This window comes from Monopterus albus, unplaced genomic scaffold (genome assembly GCF_001952655.1).
Source record: "Monopterus albus unplaced genomic scaffold, M_albus_1.0 scaffold218.1, whole genome shotgun sequence".
Lineage (NCBI taxonomy): Eukaryota > Metazoa > Chordata > Actinopteri > Synbranchiformes > Synbranchidae > Monopterus > Monopterus albus.
The window spans coordinates 121,938-145,231 of record NW_018128098.1 but is presented as its reverse complement, the minus strand read 5'-3'; the positions used below and the strand labels follow the sequence as shown (position 1 = coordinate 145,231).

General features: G+C 40.4%; 4 protein-coding genes and 1 long non-coding RNA gene across 12 annotated transcripts in view; 3 read left to right on the top strand and 2 right to left on the bottom strand.

Annotated features, from left to right (window-relative positions):
• kif23 (kinesin family member 23) overlaps positions 1-6,828 on the bottom strand; it is a 20,635-nt gene extending 13,807 nt beyond the window's left edge. For 3 of the 6 annotated variants that reach the window (XM_020619324.1, XM_020619327.1, XM_020619326.1), the window contains exons 1-14: positions 6,704-6,828; positions 5,489-5,555; positions 5,191-5,319; positions 3,908-4,013; positions 3,553-3,689; positions 3,337-3,449; positions 3,079-3,249; positions 2,849-2,893; positions 2,106-2,218; positions 1,262-1,383; positions 1,061-1,163; positions 907-986; positions 709-828; positions 461-620 (exon numbers count right to left, since the gene is read on the bottom strand). In XM_020619324.1, the coding sequence (XP_020474980.1) occupies positions 461-620; positions 709-828; positions 907-986; positions 1,061-1,163; positions 1,262-1,383; positions 2,106-2,218; positions 2,849-2,893; positions 3,079-3,249; positions 3,337-3,449; positions 3,553-3,689; positions 3,908-4,013; positions 5,191-5,319; positions 5,489-5,555; positions 6,704-6,717 (1,480 nt within the window). In that variant the 5' untranslated portion in view covers positions 6,718-6,828. The remainder of the gene's footprint in view (positions 1-460; positions 621-708; positions 829-906; positions 987-1,060; positions 1,164-1,261; positions 1,384-2,105; positions 2,219-2,848; positions 2,894-3,078; positions 3,250-3,336; positions 3,450-3,552; positions 3,690-3,907; positions 4,014-5,190; positions 5,320-5,488; positions 5,556-6,703) is intronic. The other 3 variants (XM_020619328.1, XM_020619330.1, XM_020619329.1) reach the window with 2 other exon arrangements.
• A 1,446-nt stretch (positions 6,829-8,274) lies between these two features.
• On the top strand, positions 8,275-13,328 carry ddb2 (damage-specific DNA binding protein 2). Of its 2 annotated transcripts, none has more exons than XM_020619331.1 (11): positions 8,275-8,479; positions 8,578-8,718; positions 8,800-8,909; positions 9,070-9,261; positions 9,554-9,720; positions 10,132-10,231; positions 10,413-10,590; positions 11,445-11,590; positions 12,155-12,310; positions 12,392-12,437; positions 12,546-13,328. In XM_020619331.1, the coding sequence occupies exons 2-11, from the start codon at positions 8,586-8,588 to the stop codon at positions 12,794-12,796; spliced, it is 1,479 nt and encodes a 492-aa protein (XP_020474987.1). In that variant the 5' UTR covers positions 8,275-8,479; positions 8,578-8,585; the 3' UTR covers positions 12,797-13,328. The 2 variants fall into 2 exon arrangements, with proteins under 2 accessions (XP_020474987.1, XP_020474988.1); XM_020619332.1 differs by having other exon boundaries at positions 8,275-8,490.
• A 35-nt stretch (positions 13,329-13,363) lies between these two features.
• Positions 13,364-14,075, bottom strand: LOC109971220 (uncharacterized). Its single transcript, XR_002276515.1, has 3 exons — positions 13,806-14,075; positions 13,550-13,599; positions 13,364-13,445 (listed from the first exon to the last, which is right to left on the bottom strand). It is a non-coding gene; the product is annotated as an uncharacterized LOC109971220 (long non-coding RNA).
• Positions 14,076-14,602: 527 nt separating this feature from the next.
• On the top strand, positions 14,603-18,665 carry kbtbd4 (kelch repeat and BTB (POZ) domain containing 4). Of its 2 annotated transcripts, XM_020619321.1 has the most exons (6): positions 14,609-14,694; positions 15,317-15,367; positions 15,468-15,941; positions 16,033-16,174; positions 16,502-16,608; positions 17,328-18,665. In XM_020619321.1, exons 2-6 carry the CDS (start codon positions 15,362-15,364, stop codon positions 18,186-18,188), a joined length of 1,590 nt encoding a protein of 529 aa, XP_020474977.1. In that variant the 5' UTR covers positions 14,609-14,694; positions 15,317-15,361; the 3' UTR covers positions 18,189-18,665. The 2 variants fall into 2 exon arrangements, with proteins under 2 accessions (XP_020474978.1, XP_020474977.1); XM_020619322.1 differs by lacking the exon at positions 15,317-15,367 and having other exon boundaries at positions 14,603-14,694.
• A 120-nt stretch (positions 18,666-18,785) lies between these two features.
• The window catches only part of rapsn (receptor-associated protein of the synapse, 43kD), a 7,369-nt gene continuing 2,860 nt past the window's right edge, over positions 18,786-23,294 (top strand). The window contains exons 1-5 of the mRNA XM_020619323.1: positions 18,786-20,161; positions 20,994-21,332; positions 22,012-22,170; positions 22,852-22,950; positions 23,110-23,232. Of these exons, the coding sequence (XP_020474979.1) occupies positions 19,937-20,161; positions 20,994-21,332; positions 22,012-22,170; positions 22,852-22,950; positions 23,110-23,232 (945 nt within the window). The 5' untranslated portion in view covers positions 18,786-19,936. The remainder of the gene's footprint in view (positions 20,162-20,993; positions 21,333-22,011; positions 22,171-22,851; positions 22,951-23,109; positions 23,233-23,294) is intronic.

Here is a 23,294-nt window from a genome sequence, read left to right as displayed (position 1 = left end):
AAACTTTTTGCAGCACAAACCAGCACAAACGAAGCACAAACAAACGACACCACTTTTGTCCAATTTGGAGCTATCTGGGGGGCTGAGTGACGTCATCAGAAATATAGAAAGCTGTAATATCGCAAATACCGTAACAGCACAAACGAAACTTTTTGCAGCACAAACCAGCACAAACGAAGCACAAACGGACGACACCACTTTTGTCCAATTTGGAGCTATCTGGGGGGCTGAGTGACCTGTGGATGACCCCAAAAGTATTGTTTAATATCTCAAAAACCGTAACAGCACAAACGAAACTTTTTGCAGCACAAACGAAGCACAAACGAAGCACAAACGAATAACACCATTTTGGCCTTAATTTTGCGTAGGGTGGGGGGGCCAACTTCACGCACGTTGGTACAATTACAAATACCAGTGGTTTGATTGAATGTATTTTCCTTATACAGGGTCTGACTATTACCTCTATCTATTGGACCACCACGCTCCTCCAGCTTACGAGACAGTTCCTCTCTAAATGCCGGGTTTCTATAGCGACGGCCTGGAGTGAAGCCACAGATGGGCCTGTCCGCTGGCCGAGCTACCTCTACCTCCTGGGTCATCTCAGCAAACCGCATCACCAGCTACACAAGCAAAACACCTTGTTTGTATCAGATGAAGGCCAAGTTCACTTATACAGTAAAAGACCGTAAAAATGTGTGATGAACCTACCAAGGTTTCTTCGTAGTCGCCCGCCTTGGGATTAACACAAACAACCATTCTGACTCTTCCCTCTCCATCAAAGTAGTTTTTAAATAGATGGGTCACTTTAGAGTCCCTGTAGGGAACCATCTAAAGAGGAAACTTACATTACCTATAGGATTCACCAGTGAACATAATGACAGTGTTCTTTATTGCGAAAATCCATACCTTGTTTGTGCCACACATCTGGTTCTCTCGAAGTATCTCAATGCATGTCCGCAGATTCAGCAAAGATTGATTAATATTACCTGCAAAGGACGATGTTGTTAATTCTCACATGAACCTTAGGGTAAAACCAAGCCTTCATGTTCGAGTAACACACCGGCTTCACGTATACGAGTGCCTTCTGCCCCCGTCCTCCCAGTGCGCTCACTTCCTGCCAAGTCCACCAGGCACAGCTGACTGACTGTCACCTGGTTCTTATCCTGGAAAAAAAAAAAAGAATAAACAAAAATAAACTCAATATCAAAACCGGTGCTTACAGTATAATTCATTCAATTTGAACTCGTTAATTTCGGCTGACCTGGAGTACGTTGTCACCATCTGCATCAAGAGGAGCCTGAGCCAGTTTAACAATAAACACACTATGGGAGCGGCTGGACTCTGTGTTCAGTCGGGTGTTTGCAACCTTCCTCTTCTTCTGACCTGGGACAACACAGTACAGGCAACTATTTAGGGTTTCTACAGGGTTCAACAACTTACATTTAAAACTTTGTAAAGCCAGATTTTCCTACCAGATTTCACTAAAACCACAAACAAAACCTTCTTTTTATTATTATTATTAGGGATGGGACAGATGATGTGATTTTTTTTTTCCCTCAATACAATTCGATGCACAATATGGTGTACGATTCGCTTCAATCCAAATACTTGTACTTTATCCTCCTCCCCCTCCAAAAGCACTGGTTTGATTATGTAAAGAACAACAAGATATATTGACCTGCATTCTTATTTACATAAAAATATGACGTTGCTAGTGTATGGAGACCACATGATATACTGTCCCATCCCTACTAATTCACATTACTGCCCAGTATTTTAAACACTTGAAAATGAAATTTAAGACATTTTAACATAGGCCATTTTGAAAGAGAAACTTAAATAAATGCTTTTAAGACTTAAAGACCTGCAATACAGATAATCAATTTACACATAGCATCTGCACATACAATTTCAACTACTCTAAACTGTTTTAGGCAAAGAGCTGCTCAGAGAGAAGATTAACTGAGGTCATTTCCCAGTCAGAGCAGACCTTTAGCCCAGCAATACCAGGTCAGTCACATCTACAATCACTGCAGTGTTTTCCCCTCCTGCTTTTCTTCCTAAACATTTCACTTTTATTTCTAAATGCAGCTCTGACAACTCACCTCTCCAAAATACTTGAAATGCCTCCTCAGCAGATTTGACTTCAACTTCCATACACCCAGCCACATACATGTTGTGATTCTGATCCTCTCTGAGGATTTTAGACTGAGGTGGTCTACATTAAGAACATAAACGTTAGACATGGAATTAAACTTCTCATGCAACAGCCATTGGGTATGAAACCCTTGATAGCAGGATTATTAATGTAGCTTGATTACAGCCATGGAAAGTCATCCAAAGCAAGAGACAGCGGGTTTAAAGACATTCAGCCACTTTGCCATAACAAAGACTACAAGCAACAGGAAGTGATGTAATGATTTTTAGTTCTGCAGAAACACTCAGCAGTGGAGACATGACCTGGTGAAGCCAACAGTGACTGGCTCTGACCGTCACTGGGTAGGACAGGGTACCAATTGTACCCTGACTGCTTCATCAACTAGTCATTTCAGCTGCCTTTTTGGTGTGTTTTGTAGGTCCATAAATCAAATCAAACAGATACAAGTACTGTTGCTGTATTGGTACTGAAAAGCTGGTCTCATGTCTGCACTGTGTTGGACTTCCTAGCTGTTGTGATAACAGTGGTTTCAGATGACATTTATTACATTATTTAATAGAATAAGAGCTTCCATAACATCTGCATAAGTTTGAAAATGTCTCCATTGTTGACAGGTTTGTTTACGGTCTAGACTATAGTTCGGCTAAATCAGGCTACTGCTCAGATCTATCAGCATCCACTACTACATACATGAACTCAGTGTTCTGGCGCACAGGTGTGCCTCCACCATTCCACCTAGTAAAAAAAAAAAGAAAAAAAAGAATTTTGTCTCCCAGCTGCTCTAACATAAAATAATGACCTCTAAAACCTCTACACGTCACTCTTTAATGACACACTGCTCAGACAGTCAAAACATGACACTGATAGCACATTCATACATCTGAATTGATTTCCTTTTACTTCACATTTTCTGAACTCACTTTGGTTTGATTGCATCTTCCTGAGTTTCCTCCAGGAGATCATAGATGTAGTTGTTGTAGATTTCTATGTAGGAGACAAAGACGCTGTAACTGCTGTCCTCATCCACACAGTCTGTTTTATTAACCTCCTCTGGCTTAATCATGTCAGCAATTTCAGGATCAAGCTTTTGTCTAAAATGAAACAGGAAACGTACATGTTAAAATTTATATCAGCTACACCAAAGCAGCCAACTGGCATGTCCCAGGACTCAGATTTACCTGGAGGAGGTTGTTTTAAGCACAGACAGGTTGTTATCCCGCCTTTGGCGCTCCAGCACAGCTTCAACTTCGGTCTGGACCTCCATTCCATTTTTATCATCAGTTTTAAAAACCTGAACAGGATGAAGGAAGTTACTTAAATGTACAAATTTTATAACAAACTATTAAATATTGTCAAATGATGATCAACACTGTTGTTAAGTACAACTCTCTTACATATCTTTTGGCCTGGTAGGAGCCTATACTGTTGAAAATCATATCAAGAGAGCGAGGCAGGAGTCCACCCTGGCCTGGAGAGCCAGTCATGGTGAATGTTTTCCCACTTCCCGTCACTCCGTATGTAAAGAGTAGGCCTGCAGCAATCAGACAGACAATCAGCTGCCAATAATAACCTAAAAGCTTAATGGTTCTTTACATGTTTGCCATGCAGTAAATACTATTTCAGAGATGGCAGGAGAAAATATAATAGAACCACTGATATTAGCTAAAACCAGGCAACTGTCTGTAGTTTAACTGTTACTGTTTATTAATGTAAATCCAATTAGTTTCTAGGAATGGCCTATGACCTTACCATTTTTTCCACGGATGAGGTCATCAACAAGAGGTTTGGCCACATGCTCAAACAGTTCCATCTGCGATACTGAAACCCCAAAGACTTTTTTGAAAGAATATTGGGTCTGAGAAGCAAAAAAAGAAGGTTGCAATCAATCGATCTATCAGTGGAATCAAGCCAGGGGAATACGGACAAAACAACAATAAAATCAAGCAACATTATCAGTCACACAGCATATCTCACAAACACACAAAACAAAACTAAATACCCAGACAAATAGCTGAGACATTTACAAAATTCATTTCAGTTAAGCTGGACACATACTTGACATTTGGCTAAAAGCTTCTAAGACTGGACAGGCCACACTTAAAGACTGTTTCTACCACCTTGCACACAGTTTAGTCCTAGATAGTCAGGAAGGAGTACACACTTAAGAATTGATCAAACTCTATGCACAACACACTTAATGACCGGATGTTCTAGCAGCATACGAGCCTGTAAATCCCAAGAGATCACGCCAATTCTCATGTGTCCTGGTACCAAAACAAATATGGTTACAATGGGCTTGCATGATTTATATGTATTTTACACTTCAATCTGTGCTTAAAATAACAACAACAAAAACAGTTTGGGTGAGATCCTGGACAGAGAGGCATCAACAGTGAGGACTGTACAGCTACAGAGGTTATCAAAATTTTACCACCAACTCCAGTCCTCCAGGGGAGGAGCAACTCTACTCTGAACTCCTTTCACTTAACTCCACAATGGATGGATTATATAACCCATCTGGCCAGAACACCCTGAGATATAGCCAGAGAGAAAAATACATTGCTTGGCCTGTGCCTACTGTGACCTGGGCCCTGATAAGTGATGAAAAACAGATCAGTGGAGTTCACCAAAAAGCTAATTAACTTCCCAGGACAGCTCAGCACAGTAAATAGTACATTTTTGTGAACCAGTTTCAGCTTCAGATTCATACACATTTGTTTCTTTATGGCAACAACCTACAATGCTTTGTAATGAAGGAATATGTCATCCAGTGAAACTGAGTGACACTGTTGTGTTTTTAACAGTTTTTGATCAATAATGGAGCTCTGTGGCACAGAGGAATGAGGTTAGGACTTGGCTACACAGACAATACTTATAAATTGGATTATTTAATTGATTTGTTGGTTTTGGTCTTTTCATTGGATTTGGTGACAATCAGGACAAATAATGTAAATAATAAACGCCCCTGCTATTTCGAATACTACAACATAAGGAGTAGAAAAAAAAACAAATTTTATTTTAACACTGTTTACCTCTTTGTACTCTCCATTACGGTTTATTTTGAACCCTTCAGGGGCGTGCAGCTGGATGGTGCTGCTGCTGATCACCTCAATGCAGCATCCCTCATCCTCCTCACCCAGAGGTCGTACACGGCAGTACACCTGAGTAAAAACGTATAGGTCAAATGTGCTCCAAGGGGACTGCTGTCTAAGAACAAGCTGAAAGTCACCTGAACAGTTTCATATCGCATTGATGCATTCCAAAATTAATGATCACTCAGTTCAGTTTGTGTTGTTAAAAAGGTTTCAGCATTATATAAGAGACACTCACCCCAACTGGGTCTTTCTGGTTACTGCTAGGCTTTTTGGGGAGAGGCCTGCGGGGGGTTTTACCCTTCCTGAAAAAGTCAATAAACAGATAAAATAAAAAAAACACATGTAATTCATACACTTCACTGGGTTTCTGCAGATATCACCAAGCTAAATTAGACATTTTTAATAAGACATAGAATCCTATTTACTACCCGTCTCATTACCATTTTCCCAGTCATTTTCAATTACGAAAGTGCAAGGGGGAAAAATAAGGAGCCTAAAGTTATTTACTAGTTTTGAGTGCTTCCTAATTACATTAACTAATTTAATGAATGTGGCCTGGCCCAAATAAGTAGAAGAAAATGGATGCATGAATTAACTGACTAAAAGTGATAGCTTCTTTTTATACATGTATACATTTGTCAATCAAAAGAAATTAATCAGAAATTAATTTGAATATCGATTGTTCAGTAATATAGCACAACAAAATGTCAAACATTTGCTGGTTCAATCTTCTCAATTACGAGAATATGCTGCGCCTTTCATACTGATAGTAACGTTACATGACATACATATCTCCAAGTCTTGGAGTGGTGAGAGGATAAAGCCAGCAATCTGCAGTTTAAGATTTCACTACCTGTTTTGACATTTTATAGACTAACGTTAACGTTAAACGATTTAACGTTAGCTAACAGATATTTAACGTCACCCGAAAGCCTGCAAACAAAGCATTTTATAACAAAGTTAGGTTGACATCAGGCACATAGTTAAGATGTTTCTCTCTTCAATTTAAGACTTTTAAATACCTGTGGATATTCTGTTAGCATACAGTAAGTGAAAAAAAACCCTGGTCTAAACTGCTTGTTAGTATCCGGATAATGCTAAGAGTTAGACCCCAAGTCTCAGGAGGTAGGCAGGGGTAACTGGTTAGGTAAGGATCAAGTTAAGCATCATAAGATACGACTAGCTGGAGTGAAGCTTAAACTCGGATTAAGATGAGGGGAAACATACCTACGAGGAAAAAGACTTCACTATGCCCAGTATATATTCCTGCGTTTTGAAATCTGACGATAGCAGTGAACGTTACGGCTAAAGCTAATTAGCATTAATCGACCCCCGTTTGGAATGCCTTCGCAGGCCAGCAAATTGTAACAAAAACTCGAAACCATAAAGTAGTCACTTCCATTCAGAATAGCTTTAATAACACAATTATCACATATTAAATTCTACTTACGCTTGTCTGATCATTATTGAGTGCTGCGTCTTTTGTTTTTACCGTTTGAATTACTTGCTACAACTCTGAACTTTCCCTCCGCCTCAAGTCAAACGACTTTTCAAAACGAGCCAGCACCAGCCAATAGGATTTCAGGCCAACAAACACGTGTTTCCGCCTTCACTTCCAAGTTTTGTTTTTTAAAAACTTTATTTAACAAAGAACACAAAGTACTACTAAATATATACAACAACGCTGCTTCGGGCAGTGGATCAAACATGCGAAATATGTCGACACCAATACGGATTACAATAGTTCAAGAAACCAGGGGGAAATAAATACATAAGAACAAGGAGAATTGTTCCTTTTTGCACAAAATTTTGATAGGTCGTCTAAATAAATAGAGCAGACCCTTTTGGATGGTCCTTAATCCATTCTGAAATAGACCCCCTCATATTTATTTTTTATAATCTTTTTATTTCCTGTCTATATTGGACAGCTTTCATCCTGTTGTTTTGTGTGCTAATTTGTTGTAAATTGTTAACTCGTGTTGTGTTTATTAATAATAATAATAATAGCAGTAGTAATAACAATAGAGCCCCTGAACTGAGCGTCATTTTGTAGTCTGAGCTGGGGCCCGTTTCAAGAAGGAGGTTTTGTTGAAACTCGGAGTTTGTTAACCCCGAAATGAGGAAAACTCGGAGTTTTCGGTTTCAGAAACGGAGGTAACTTAAACCCGTGAAAGCGGGGTAAATTAAACCCGTTTCAAAAAGAGAGGTAATCTAAACTCAGAGTCAGTTACTATGGCAACTTACTCTGTGAGCCTAACCTGGTTGGGAGCAGGTTTTGTTCGGGAAACCCAGAGTTTCCTCCGGTCTCCGCCACTTTTTAAAGTTAAAGGTGTTTAAATAGGCCTACCTCATTTAATCTTTCAGTACATTCATAGATTGCACATGTTTCCGTCACGCAGAGACCAAAATGGCGTGTCCATTCATAGAGGATCCTTTAGATGAGGAGGCTGTATTAATTCGCAGGGAATAACATCGGGGATGCAGAGCACATTAGTAAGGCCACAGTATGTAGAATAGTTTGGAAAGTGTGCCTCACCCTCAAGCGCTTTCTGTTATTTTTTGTTGTGTTTCCTGGGCACAAACCCCTCAGAGCCATTAAAGAGGAGTTTCACAGGATTGCAGGTTAGTGGTATTGAATTCGTTTCAGTAAGGCTAATCTGACAAATGATGATCAGTTAATAACATCTTGCTGTGACCTCTGGAAATAAACTAATAATTAGAATCCCCTTCAGGATTTCCTAATGCGGTTGGATGCATTGATGGCACACATATTCCCATCAATGCACCTACATGAAAATTAAAATTCAATTCTTATATTATTACATCAGTGTTGGGTCAATTTTAAAAAAGTATTTTGATTAATGTAATAATTACTCTCCATAAAACGTATTGGATTATTTATTAATCATTACTTTACAAATCCCATATCAACCACAATAGGTATTTTAAGAAAGGGTGGACATAAAACTGCACTTTTTTAATTCGTACAAAAATCGGTATTTTATGCAATTACTGAAGTTACTCATTCAATTATTGAAGAATTAAACCTCCTTCTTGAAACGGGCCCACCACCAAACATGTTGTCCACTGAGGATTGTCGGTAAACACTGACACCTACCGCCCACCAACTGTAAGAGACACGTTACAAAACAGCCGCGTGCACTTGGGTTATGTAAACCTGGATTTCCTGCTTTTAAACTACAGCGGTAAACACTGAACATCACAGGTAAGAAGCAGGTATTAAACTTGATGATGCAGAAACATGACCGTGTCGAGTTAAATGCTTCGTGTTGTATTATACAATAAGAATCCGCGTCGTTCTAGGAGGAGAAATGAAAAGCAGCCCTACGATGTCTAATGTTTCTGAATCAAAGGGTAAACTGAAGAAAAGACCCGCCGGGAACTCTCGTCTAGCTCTCTCCAAAAAACTGCAAGACGAGAAAGACGGAGAAACATCAAATTCAGGTGCAGCCCTGATACGACAGCTTCAATGGCGCTACATATTATCTTGTTAACAGCTGATTGACTGGTTTGTGTGTCTTGCAGGACCTCCTGTCAGGTCTGCAGGGGTCCAGAAGAAAAGTGGGCAAAGGAGCATCCTGCACTACATTTACAAGAGCACTCTGGGACAAAGTCTTCACTCACAGATAAGACAGGTAAGGCCGTAAAATATATATAAATGAACACATCTGTGACAGTGTCTGTCAAACCGTAACATTATTATCTTTGTAAATGTAGAGTTAATGGCTTATAGATGGAACTGGAGATTATCTTTAACAGTCAGTGAGAAGTTGTGTACTCTGTTGTCTCTATCAGTGTCTCCAGGACCCTTTTGTTCGCTCCCTGTCGTCCTATCATTTCCATGGCTCTACCAGCCCCTTCGACCGCAGAATCACCAGTCTGGAGTGGCATCCCATTCACCCCACCACTCTGGCTGTAGCGTCCAAGGGTGGAGACATTTATCTGTGGGACTTTGAGGTGCCCACAAAGAAAACATTTATTCAGGGGGTGAGTTAGTATGGTGGCACCTGATACTTGAGGTCTTCAGAATTTTTTTTTTATATATATATATATTACATGTAAATTATGCAACATTTTGAGGACAGAACTTCAAGATTTCAGTGGGACATCCCTACAAGTGTTTCCCAGCACAGACACAATGATGTAAGACTAAGTGACCTCTTAGGTTTTAGGCCTGATCAGTCTAGCATAATTTTTCTAATCAGATGGCCTTTATTGGTTTCAGAGTAGTGCTTATTACAGCCCTATGAAAGGCCTGCATTTGTGTCTGTGTGTACAGAATGGAGCAGGAGACTCTATTGGCGGGATGAAGTTTTGCCCCACGGACTTTTCCAAAGTCTATGTGGCCTCTGGTGAGGGCACACTGACCATGCAGAGCTTTGAGGGCCACACACCCACCATACTGTCCAGAACTCAAGACTGTAGCCACGATCACCACGATGTTTGGTGAGAAAACCGCAAAGAAGGCTGATGCTCAGCAAAGTGATGCTGTGATCTCTTTTTTTTTTATAATTTGATGCCATTCCTGTCCAATAAAACCATTTCTCTAAAATGTCAGCTTTTGTAAACAACACATTTCTCATGCAAAACCCATTGAATTATTTAAGGGATTTTTTTTTAACCTTTAGAAAGACATCCCTCAGTTTAGCCTAAACTTAAAAATCACTCTCGATAGTAATGCGTGGTTTTATCTGGATAGTAACAATTAAGACACACATTGTAGGATATTTTAGAATTTCTTTTAAAAAATCTAGATTTGTGTAATTTTGATTAGTAAAATTTCCTCTAATGTGTCATTAGTTTTCTATACAGCTCAAACCTCAGCTTCATTCATTTTCCCTTTATTGTCTTACACAGTTACTGGTACTGCTGTCTCGACGTGTCTGTAAGCCGACAGATGCTTGTGACAGGAGACAATGCGGGACAACTCTTGCTCCTGGGTTTGGATGGACAAAAGGTGTGCGTTTATTCCATAGTGAAGTAGATAATTTAAGTTCAGTGAGATGAATCATGTGCCTGTATTTAAAGAGATAACAGAGTCCTTCTATTGTGTATTCGTGTTTTCTCATATAAACCACAACAAATTTAAGAAAAATTATGGGTGTTATAAGAACTTTTTTTCTGGCTTAATGTCGTAGATTTTCAGTAACAAGTTGCACAAAGCTAAAGTGACCCATGCAGAGTTCAACTCCCGTTGTGACTGGTTGTTGGCGACAGCCTCAGTTGACCACACAGTGAAGCTTTGGGACCTGAGAAATGTAAAAGACAAGACATGCTTCCTCCACGTCCTGCCTCATGATAGACCAGTCAACTCAGGTAACACTCCCTGATAGAAAAAAACATTTTCTTACTTGAAATTTTAAACTACAGTATGTAACTTTTTTTCTAATATTTTTGTTGTACAAATATGCATCAAAACTGTTCATAACATAGAGAGGTGCTGTCGAAGCCTGCCATGACCCAGACTCATTGAACAGCACTGGCAGCAGTGCAGAGATATCTGCTTCTAACAGGTTTTGAGCAGGATAGAGATCTCTCTAACCAATCAGAGATTTTCAGTTATTTCTTCTTCATCAGTAACGTTTGTTGCATTCTCATTTCTTGTAATTTCATACGACAAATATCTGAAGAGCTGGGTAGATCGTGGCAGAGCATAGCAGATCGTAGTGGAGCAGGGAGAGGGAGCGCTGGGTGGAGTAGAGTAGACTGACTTAGAGTTTCATGTTATGCTACCTTAAGTTACATACTGTAGCTTTAAATAAAATTCAAGTTTTGTCTTTCACTCTTTGGTACATACAGTATTTTTCAGAAATGCCTGCAGGTTTCAGTTTGACATTTGTGAAGTATAAATGATATAAAAGTACATGATATATTAACTTGTCCTGACTTTTGAAGAGACCTATGATAGTCCAACATTTGCATTTTACATAAATATAGAAGAATAAATATAGTGGTTAAAGCATCATTGTTGGTATAAGATGTGAGAAATTTCTTTTTTGTTCAATTTGGTCTATTCAGGTTTCTTAATATACATGATGAAGACTCTTGGCTATCACTTTAAGCAAGTGAATTAATCAAGAGTTTCAATGGCTATAGTTTGCACTGCAGTTGCTATGACCACAGGTAAACAGATCATCTTAGATGAAGCTGTCGCTGTCGTCTGCTCGCAGCCTATTTTAACCCCTTGGACTGCTCCAAGTTGCTCACCACAGACCAGTATGACCAGATCCGCGTCTACTCGTCCTCTGATTGGTCGAAGCCTCAACATATCATCCAACATCCACACAGACAGTTTCAGCATCTCACTCCCATCAAGGTTTGTCTCAGATGCGTATGAGTCCTCCTGTAGATTCATGCATCCTGTTGGAGAGAAAACAAACGTCCAAGTGCAAATGCAGACTTCATAAAGTTTATTTTTAATGAATACAGGATATTTCCATGTTCAAGCAGAGAGAGGATTGTCGCTTGAAGAAAAACATGCTTTATTATGAGAAAAATCACCTGTTTACAGCCATCTAACCAAATGTGCCTTTTTATAAGCCAGAAAACCTGCTGTTTCAGTATAAGAGTTGCAGAAAGATGTTACATGTTCTTTTGACTAAATCACTTCAGTTTATTGGCATTCAGAACAAGTTTAAGAGCATACAGAGATGCTGACAAAAGTCTAATTGTAAGCTAAACACGGCATGAGGGGAACAGCCAAATGGATAGGCAGCTGCGCCATCAGTATCCAGAGGAGTACAAAAATATGTTGGAGGCGTAATATTGATGTCATAAAGAAGATAATTATAGACCAGGTGGTATACGAGGACACAGACATTGGTGGTGGGGGTGCTTGGTCAATGCGGTAGGATATAATACTGTCATTATTGTTGTGTAGGCCACATGGCACCCGGTGTATGACCTGATTGTCGCTGGCCGCTACCCTGATGACCGTGTCTGTCCCGGTGATAGGAGGACCATTGACATCTTTGATTCTAACACAGCAGAGCTCGTGTGCCAGCTGTATGATTCTAATGCCCCAGGAATCAAATCTGTGAGTGTGTCTACAATAACCAGGAAAAACTTAAACACACTAAAACTGTGGTTTTTAACATCTGTAATTCTGTATTTACAGATCAACAAGTTCAGTCCAGCGGGTGATGTGATTGGCTCTGTCATGGGTGAGCTCTTTAATCAGACCTCTGACAGATGTGTTATGTGATTTAAATCAGTTCTGTGAGGACAAGGTGAAAATTGCCTGTGTAAAGCTTCGACACATTCACTCACAGGTGCAACAGCGCTAGTCTGGGACAAGAGCGAGTCATTGATGAGTGGTCGGCACACGGGGGAAACCTCAACCTCAGGGGAGAGTTTAAGAGGGCAGAGGAGGCGCCAACAGCGCTTCACCAGGGACAGGAGAGGTCCTGCTGTAGATTCAAAACTCAAGAAGAAACTGGCTTCTCTGGAAGAACCTGAGACCAAACCCAAGGCCAAGACTGGGTGTACAAAACAAAAACAAGCACAAATGAGAAAGAAGTGAACTGTAAAATAGTCAGGGTTTTAAAAATCCATGTATATATTTCTTTCTATATGGTTTGTTGTGCCTCTAGTTTCCGGGATTGTTCAAAAGTTTTAAAAAGTTTCTTCTTTTATAAGCCAGTTTACAACTGGAACTTTTGTACTGTATGTTCTTACAGATGTTTTTCCACTGTATGACAATAAAGCATTTTGTAACTACAGTAACTGATTCCGCCTTTAACAAATTGGCCACATACAGAATATGCAATGAATACACATACAGGAGTTTTATTGTAAGCGATTTATGTTTTTTAACCTACTCCCTCATTTCATAGAGTCTGGCGTTCTGTGTGTTAAGCATAACTGAAGAGGTAACTTCCACGTAGTCCATAAACTGTAATATTTGCCATCTGGAGGAGCACGCCGCCCCAGGCCTCCCGTTCCTCTTTTACCTCCTGACGCCTGGCCTGGTGGGCTGAATACAACATGCTCAATACAAGGTTGTCAAACTGCTCCTCAGCCAACATCCTCTTCTTCTGACCCTCTAGTGTAGTCACCATCTGCACCATGGAGCTCAGACTCGATGCCCGTCCCGACCTCAGCGATGCCAGCTCCTTGTCAAGCAGGACAACGTTGTTGTCCTCATCAATCTCTACCCCTCCCAGCAAAATCTGCATACAGGAGATAAAAAGAAATACCCATCGCTTATTCTGTAAGTAAAACACTTAATTTCTCTATATTTGGACTTGTGTTAACTGCAAAATGCAGAAAGTACCTCAAACATCAGGTTTGCATCAGAGACTGACGAGTCAGTTGGACTTGTGCCTGCAGCCACATTTGAAGAAAATACTGGTTTTACTGTGACATAAATGTAAATAATCACTGCAAATAAACTGCCAGTGCTTCCAAAGTAAACACCTGTTAGCTATATTAATGCATATTGTACAATGCATGCAGTAACATTATGTAACAATATTACAAATTTCTGTCCTTATTACAGCCCTTTTAGAAGACCTGCCATTTCTACTCACCTTGCAGCTTTTGTTCAAGCCAAAGGAACAAAAGGACTTGGAGGCAGATTTTAAGATGAATTTTCATGGCCATTCTTCTCTTGATTATTACCAACAGATACAATAATACGCATGCTTTTCACATCCACTCTATCTCATCCACTCTTGTGAATCAAGACAGAGACAACTCAGACTGAACACCATGCATATTTCCGCCTTGGAAAAAAGGACCAAAAGCCAGCTGGCTGGCAGAGCAGACAGCAATATTTTGCAATACTGCTTCCACTTATCCACAGCACGCAAACCTTTGAGATAGCAGGACATGAAGTTCACAGTGGCAAACAGTCTTTTCCACCTTGTATTGTGAAAAATTCATATAAATCTAAAATGTTAATGAAGTTGTGTTTCACGAGGGTGCCCAAAATGTAGCATATGCAACAATTACATTATATTTTTATGTTATGGAAATAAAAAGTAATGATCCATTACAATTGGAAAAAATGTTCATTTTAATGTCTTTTTTCTGCAGGGGTTGTATTTACTTTTTTACAAAAAAAAAAACAAAACAAATATGTCATTTGCCAAGCAGTGCTCAAACCTTTGCATATAATTTTATATTTTTGCTGTTACCTGGCTCTTATGTTTTTTTATTACTGTTGCTCTACATTATTGAGTTGTTGTAATGCTTGTTTCACTGAATATTAAAACAAGAGAAGGGAAAAATAAAAACAGAAGAAGAAAACTATTTCTAAATTGCCAAATGTAGTAACACAAGTTGACCACGTGGGTGCAGTAAAGGCATGTTATACCAGTGAGTCATTTCAAAGTTAACCAATGAAATGTTTATTTACTTCCGGTGAAGAGTTCAGCTGCATTGCTGTATCTGAATGATAACGTAGTGGAGATAAAGGTAACCACACTTGTTTACTATTAATTTTTAAAGCTTACGACTTTTTTTCTCTTTAATAATCCTAGTAACATTTTACCTCCACGACATCGCAATTTAATTTTCAGACGAGAAATAGCTTAACGTTAGCTAGCTAGCTAAATATCTACTACCGTTAGCGCAGCATATGCAGTCAGTTATGATCATTTACATAACGTTAGACTGTAGTTTATTTGTTGTCTGTTTTGTTAGACGTCAAGAGGACAAAAGTCCTCTCAAAACGTGCAGAGATATTCAGAAACATTTCACTACACAATTCTTGTGAACAGACATTCTTACCTATGAAAAAGTGTAGTACTATAAGGTTAAGCTTTTGAGCAGCTTCATCTGTGTTTTTCATATTATAGTTAAAGCACTAAATGTATTTTTTAAAAACCGTCTGGCTAGCCAACTAACAAATGCAAAAATGCCAAAATTTGGTTGGTGGATTTTAGAAACAGGGACATCATTGCATAGTTTATTTACGCTCTAAAGACGACTGAAAGTTTGTTTTTCAATTGTAAAATATCTTGTTCATTACATATTGTGGTTCTTAAAAATGCTTATCTTATTTCTATTAAATAACTTTTGTCTGCCATATCACCAGTTTATTAAATACCCCAACATCTCATAACAACTGAGGATAACCTCAATGAAGGTAGGATTTATAGCAGGACTGCATTACTTTAGGCTAGATGTACCTAATAAACTGGCAACTGAGTGTAAATGCTTCCCATACTGTTTGCTGACTTTGTCAGGCAAGGACAAAGATGGAGTCCAATGAGGAGGGGGGCCTCAGTGTTGGGGGCTCTATGGGAGAGGAGAACTACTTCTTGGGATACACCTTCACTGACCGCTCCCACTCGAGCAGAGTGGTGAAGAGCATCATGGACCTGTGTCTGGAGGACGGCCTGTTTGCTGATGTCACCATCACCGTGGACAGCAAAGAGTTTCACCTGCATCGGCTGGTGCTCTCAGCACAGAGCAGTTTCTTCCGCTCCATGTTCACCTCCAACCTAAAAGAGTCCCACAACCGTACTATTGAACTGAAGGATGTCAGTGCCACTGTCTTTCAGCTGCTGATTGACTACATCTATCATGGCATGATTAAACTGAGGGTGGAAGAGCTGCAGGACACCTATGAGATGGCAGACATGTACCAGCTCACTGCTCTGTTCGAGGAATGCTCCCGCTTCCTCTCACGAACAGTGGAGGTCAAGAACTGCCTGCAGGTGATTCACAGTTTTTCACAGATCTAGCAATCACTGCTACTTAATAGTTATTATGTAGGAGCAGTTTTATGATGACCTATGTTTTGTCCAGGTGATGTGGCTTGCAGACAGACACAGTGACCAAGAACTGTATACTGCTGCCAAACATTGTGCTAAAAATCACCTGGCCCAGCTGCATCAGACTGAAGAATTTCTCAATCTGCCTCTTTGTCTCCTCCTGGACATTATCAAAGGTATTACTGTTGACTGTTCTGTCACCATGTGCCCAATCGGTCAATTTGTCCATATTTAAGACCATTTAGCCTACTACATGCTAGAAACATTACTGTTATCCTCTTTCTTAAGCACACCCTTCTTTTTTCTGTTTTTCAAATTTCATATTGTACAAATTATCTGAAAACAGTTGGCTCCCTGGAAGGTTTAAGTGCATATAAAATGGTCTGCCATTTTTTAAGTTTGTATAATATCAGACCAGTGTTAACCATGCAAAAACATTGTTACTTTAACAATGAAAGTACATTTTATGAAATGCATTCAAAAGGCCTTGTATTGGTTTTCAGATGGCGTTCCAAGCTCCCAGAATCCAAAAGTGGCAATTGACTCATGGATAAACCACAACAAGGTGGAGAGGGAAGAGTTTTCTTGTATCCTCCAAGAAAATCTCAAGGTAACATTTTTTCCATCTAGAACTATAAAAAAAAAGGAATTAAAGCCCACACACTGAATAAATGCTCCGACAAAAATCATTTTATTCAGGCCAAGTCACGACGACGTTTTGACCTCTGCATCAGGTACTGTAGTAGTTTGTACTGTTTGATTATATATTAGGGGATGCAGAAGTTGAAATGAGCTCTTAAGATTTTTTGTAATTTCTAATTGTTGACTGCATTAAGTGTTTGACCAATTAGGAGAGCTATTTATAGCCTAGTAGGATTTATACTACTGGGTTTTGTCTAAGTGTATGATATATATGTTTGCAGTTTTTTCATAATATAGTTAACGTGATATATTTGAATATGATAGAGGGGATCATTATTGTTTGTGCTTATAGGTCCAGGAGGGGTTTCACACTTGGAGCCAATTTAACGTCACACCTGATTACAAGTTGAACATACGTGATGATGATGTAATGTTGAAATGTCATTGTGACTTAGCCTGAATAAAAGGATTTTTGTGGGAACATTTACTCGGTGTGTGGGCTTTAATTCCTTTATTACTAGTGGTGTTAGCTGGCCTGCACACCTGAGGTCAAGGTTTTTTGAGAGGTGTATGCTCTCCCTAAACATTTTCATCTAGAGCTGTAAAGTATTTTTGAAAAGGGTGCTCACCTTTTGTCCATTGAAATGAAAGAACGAATGATAATATCTCCATCTTCAATGTCCACAGGAAATCGGTGAGAATGTCCACATTTACTTGATTGGGAAAGAAGAGACGAGGACCCACTCCCTGGCTGTGTCGCTTCACTGTGATGAGGATGATGCGATCAGTATAAGTGGCCAGAACAGTTTATGCCATCAGATCACTGCAGCATGTAAACATGGTGCTGACCTGTATGTGGTGGGGGGCTCTATTCCCCGCCGCATGTGGAAGTGTAACATGCACACCATGGACTGGGAGCGCTGCGCCCCACTGCCTCGAGATCGCCTCCACCACACCATGGTCTCAGTCTCCAGTGAAGACGCGATCTACTCACTAGGAGGGAAGACGCTGCAGGACACACTCTCTAATGCTGTCATCTACTACACAGTGAAGGACAACATGTGGACAGAGACCAGCCAGCTGGACACTGCCGTATCAGGGGCTGCTGGAGTTAACCTGGGAGGTACCATCTACCTGCTTGGAGGAGAGGAGAATGACATGGACTTTTTTACTAAGCCATCCCGTCTCATTCAGTGCTTTGACACCTCCACTCAGAAGTGCCAGATCAAACCTTACATGTTGCCCTTTGCGGGCTGCATGCATGCAGCTGTCCACATGGATGTGATCTTTATTGTAGCAGAAGGAGACTCCCTGGTGTGCTACAACCCTCTGCTGGAGAGCTTCACCCGCCTGCGCTTCCCTGAGGTCTGGAGCTGCATTCCTTCACTGTGGAAGGTGGCCAGCTGTAACGGCTGCATTTACGTCTTCAGGGACAAGTGTAAAAAAGGCGATGCAAACACGTTAAAGTTTAACCCGGCTACATCCGTTGTTTCCGTTATCAGAGGCATAAAAATCCTTCTCACAAACTGGCAGTTTGTTTTGGCTTAAACTGTCTTCTGGCCCACACACTAACTGCAGAGAATCAGGCAAGACTGTTGGATAACTTAGCTTGACTCCACTGTTCAGACATTCCGGGAGGAGACCTGGTCTTAAAGTATTTATTCAGCTGGTTTCTGTGTTACTCATTTCATGCAAACTCCAGCACCCCACCAGTAAAAACTGTTGAGTGGTGTGCATCACTTTGCTTGTATAACGGTGTGTCTCATGTGGATCCCTTAGCTGAGAAGTCAAACAATATGTGGTGATGCTGTAACCAGTGATGAACTAATCAGCATTGTTTCCTGTGCACTGCTTGATGTTTGACACACATGAACAACTTCAGTGTAAAGACTTTTGCTGAACATGAAACATCCTTCAGTATATCATATCATGATGTTGTAGGCTGAATATTCTCAGATGTTATATTTTAAGTTAGTGTTCATAAACATAATTACAGGGGATGTTTTCTAATGTTTAAATTTTTCCCAGTTGTATTTTTAGATGTACAGTGCACATGTTCATGTTAATATGTAAAAATATGTCAAATATATCACTGTAGCTACAAGCTGTCACTGTGTTTTGATATTTATGGTCTTTTAGCATTAACTAAGTATTAATACTATGTTTTTATTACCAGGTATTTAGACTTAATTAGAAATCCTACACTGTCTGTGTAGCTATTGAAAACTTTGCTTCAGCAAAGATATCTCACCATATTTATCTTGGATTGGTAATGCATGTTGTGAATGGCGAGGTAGTAAAGGTGCCTGTTTATGTCCTTTGACAGGGAGTGGGGGGCTTGAAAGAGAGAAAACTGCTACAGAGAGGCCAGAACTTTGATCTCATTGATGTGTTGCAGGAGGCTGTGTGACTGAAACCCAAGCCCGGTAACATGTCAGACTTTGTGAACTATTCTAGGCATCAGTAGCTGACACCGAGATGAGGGATTGGGGGTGTCTGGGGGTACATGTGTGCCTCCAAAGAACTAAGAACTGCCAGCCACTATGGGCACCATCTGACATGCTGTCCCTTAAAGTTAGGAAGTAAAGCTGTTTATAACCCCCATATCACAGTTCCTAGTCCTACACGGGAGAGCCTGATTGGATCCATTCATAGAAGTGTGTTTTTAAGGCTCCACCGGTCTGTGATGCAAAGACTTGTAGTCCAGCGTTTGGCCAGTGAGTGAGGTTTAGTGTGAAGGCAGATTGCGAAGGAGCTGTAGTGACCTTGGGACGGCTTGCTGAGGGCAGGACAGAATTCCTGAAGGGACACATGGTCTAGAGTGACAAGACCATCTGCTGTAGCGCCAGCAGTAGGAGGAAGGCGGAGGGGATCGGACACAGGGGTGCTGAGAATTCCTTTCGCTGGGGTGTGGAGGGTGTAGATATTCTGGGATATCACTGCTAGCGCTCCACCAGGAAACGTGTTTCTTTGGCGTTTTTCAAACAGAAATTGAGTAAAACACTTGATGGTGAGAGGGGATCGTTGCAGGGTTAAACTGGGAAGATATTGTTTTGGCCCTACCGTTCTCCGCAAAGTGAGTGGCAATAATGGTTTTGGTGTGTCGCTGTTTTACTTTGGTGGATCCAGTTTCCTTTCCATCTCAGCACAGCCGGGGCTGAGAGAGTGGGATCTGGTAGGCCTTCTGGCACCGACCTCTCAGAGGATCATCTTCAGCGGATCTTCTTTGGAGTTCTACTGTTCATGGCCAGGATCTACTTTCTTGCTGCCTCACTTAAGTTGCATGGCCTAAACGAATGAATATTTTTATGAGGCTCCTTGCACCAGAGATGGGCCAGGACCAAACCAAGCAGCAGATAGAGAAGGGCCTGAGGTTGTATCAGTCCAATCAGACGGACAAAGCACTGCACGTGTGGACAAAAGTGCTGGAGAAGACCTCAGATCCTGGAGGGAAGTTTCGAGTGCTGGGGTGTCTGATCACAGCTCAGTCAGAGATGGGAAAATATAAAGATATGCTCAAGGTAAGCCCCTGAATCAATACATACAATGACACAGTGCAATTTATTTAACCAAATATATAATCAGTGTATAATGAATATACTCTAGAATTTCTTTAAAGTGTTAATTAAGCAATGTTAATTTTTACTTGTGTAAACAGTAAAAACTTAGTATTGTAAGTAGCTTTTTGGTAACTTGGTTTAGATCATTCATGTCAAGACATTTCTCACATTTTAGGTGGAGTGTAGGATTATACACTGCAAAAAAATAAAGGGAACACAAGGGAAAATAAGACATTCAACTATGTAATGAACAAGGTATTTAATAAGAATATTTCATTCATTCAGATCTAGGATGTCTTATGTTGTGTTCCCTTTATTTTTTTGAGCAGTATATCTTCTGTTATGTAATCAGCAGCAGGGTGTGTGTGTGAGAGAGAGAGAGACAGATTCTAGTCCAAATGAGTGTGTGCCACAATATTGCATCAGTTTTATGTAACCACGTTTGCTCGGGACAGCGCCAGAGCACCCTGTAGTAGCATTTTAATGTTTCCACAGTCCTGAACAGGAAGAGGTCAAAGGTTACTACCTTGGTTCCATCTACAGTGATCTTGAGAAGCATGGGTTAATTTGTGGCTTCTACAAGATGCAGAGTAAATAAGTGCTTTGCAACTTGAGTATCGGTGTGGGGTGTCTTGTTGACATAATCATCTTTCCTCAAGCAGCGCCCGCTCTCTCTCCCCCTTACTTTAGCAAGGTCATGTTCATGGTCTATTTGAATTTAAAACTATCAGTGTGATTGTTTATAATTTGTGTGCAGGTTTACCATAACCTAACCCTCACTCTTTCTCTGCAGTACGCCCTCGATCAAATTGACACAGCCAGAGAAATGGAGGATCCAGACTACCTGACCGAGGGCTACCTGAACCTGGCACGTAGCAACGAGAAACTGTGCGACTTCCAGAAAACTGTTTCCTACTGTAAGACCTGTTTAAATATGCAAGGCACCACAGTCAGCCTCCAGCTCAACGGCCAGGTGTGTCTCAGCATGGGCAATGCCTTCCTGGGCCTCAGCGTGTTCCAGAAAGCTTTGGAGAGTTACGAGAAGGCCCTGCGCTATGCACACAACAACGACGACAAGATGCTGGAGTGCAGAGTGTGCTGCAGTCTGGGAAACATCTATGTCCAGCTTAAGGTGCTCAATGTACTGGTTTTATTCATATGTGAGAGCAGATTTTGATGATTCATATGTCCTGTACTGCAAATAATCTTTGCTCAGCATCAGCTCAATTGTTTTTGTATGAGACATGTTAGACAAGAATAAAATATGGTCCTCAGCTATGTTATCTGGGTAAAGCACTCACTGGATTACATGCATGACTTGATTGTGCAGTCAGTATGATGTTGCCAGTATGGCTGCAGAGTATGATAACACCGCACAGCATCCAAGCAAACATCATCAATGGTTAGCAGGTGTGCTACTGGGCATTGTAAAACCAGGGCAGAGTGAGTAAGCTGGCTGACTGGGTTCTTAGGTAGTACTCTCGACATTAGAGAATTATAAGAGTAATCCCCAGCCTTGGCAGGGAGGATTGGTTTCAAGGGGATTGTGATGAGGTGGCATTCGAAGAATGCGCACACATTTTTTTTTAATGAAACAAAAAATATAAAAGGCTTTTTTTTAGCAATGCTGGGAAGTACTGGCCAACACATGCTCACGGTTTGAGTAGATCCTCTTTCTGAACACTGTCAAAGGTTGAAAGGAATTACAAACCAAAAAGTCCATGTCAGTAGTATCTAAATGGGAAATAATACCATGTGGGGGCAATAACTGGACATCAGATGTCTTATTCATTGTTCATGTCTGCCAACAGGACTATGAGAAAGCCTTGTTCTTCCCCTGTAAATCAGCTGAGCTTGTAAATGACTACGGCAAGAGCTGGAGCCTCAAGTACCGAGCCATGAGCCAGTACCACATGTCTGTAGCCTACAGGAAACTGGAGCGCCTGCCAGACGCCATGGAGTGCTGTGAGGTATTGTCTTAGAACCATCCAGCCCATGTCCTCAGAGACCACCTTCCATAACTTGAGGAGAATGTCACAGTTTTGGTTTCCCCAATGATTCACCATCCCCTGTGGCTGTTGTCAAAGCTGCAGATACAGTAGATGTTGTGCTGCTGACAGGTGCAAGTGCCAGTTGTTCTGTTGTACAGGGCCTTAGACTTCAAGAAAAATATGCTCACACAATCGCTGGTTTAAAGTGTTAACGAAGAGGGTAGGTTTCGTCTTCACACTGTTCTAATTACGTACCAAAGGTGCACAATAACTAATTATTTTGGAATGTAGAAGTACAGTAACAAGACAGCAAGATGTATTACAGATCGATTTGTCAGTTTACACATCTTGTCATATTCAGAGTACAAGAGGTGAAACATCTTAGATTCCCCATCACTTCTCACTGTTGCTCATTTGAAAATGCTGTGAAACTGCCAAATACAAATTACTGAATTAAATATGCACTCTGAAGAATCTCTGCTTTAATTAGCATGAGGGTTAGTGTTTTATACTAAATTGAATACATGAAGAAAATGTAAGTGTAATAATAGATCTAACTCTAAATCATATTAGCAGTATATTGGTGTCACAAGAATAGTTTTTTTTTTTTGTTTTTTTTTTTTTACATGTTGTTAAAACATCTCTGTCCTGCTTCAACAGGATTCTATGAAGATTGCTCTGCAGCACGGTGACCGACCTCTGCAGGCTCTGTGCTTACTAAACTTTGCAGACATACACCGCTGCAGGCGTGACGTTGATGTAAGATGCCACCATTTGTGCAAATGTGTTCAGGTCTTTCAAAATGAGTTGTTGAGGGTGATGTTTTGTATAAGCTGTGTAAACTTTTGTAAAGTCTGATATTTTATCCGGTCCACTGTATGTTGTCAGGTTTATTTACATTTCTCTTCTTTCATCCAGAAAGCATTCCCTCGCTACGAGTCCGCACTGGGTATCATGACGGAGATTGGAAATCGTCTTGGACAAGCACACGTCTACCTGGGAGTTGCAAAGTGTTGGCTTCTGCAGAAAGATTTTGACAAGGTACCTATATTACTGTGTTTAAAAAAAAAAAAAAAAAAAAAAAAAAAAAAAAAAAAAAAAAT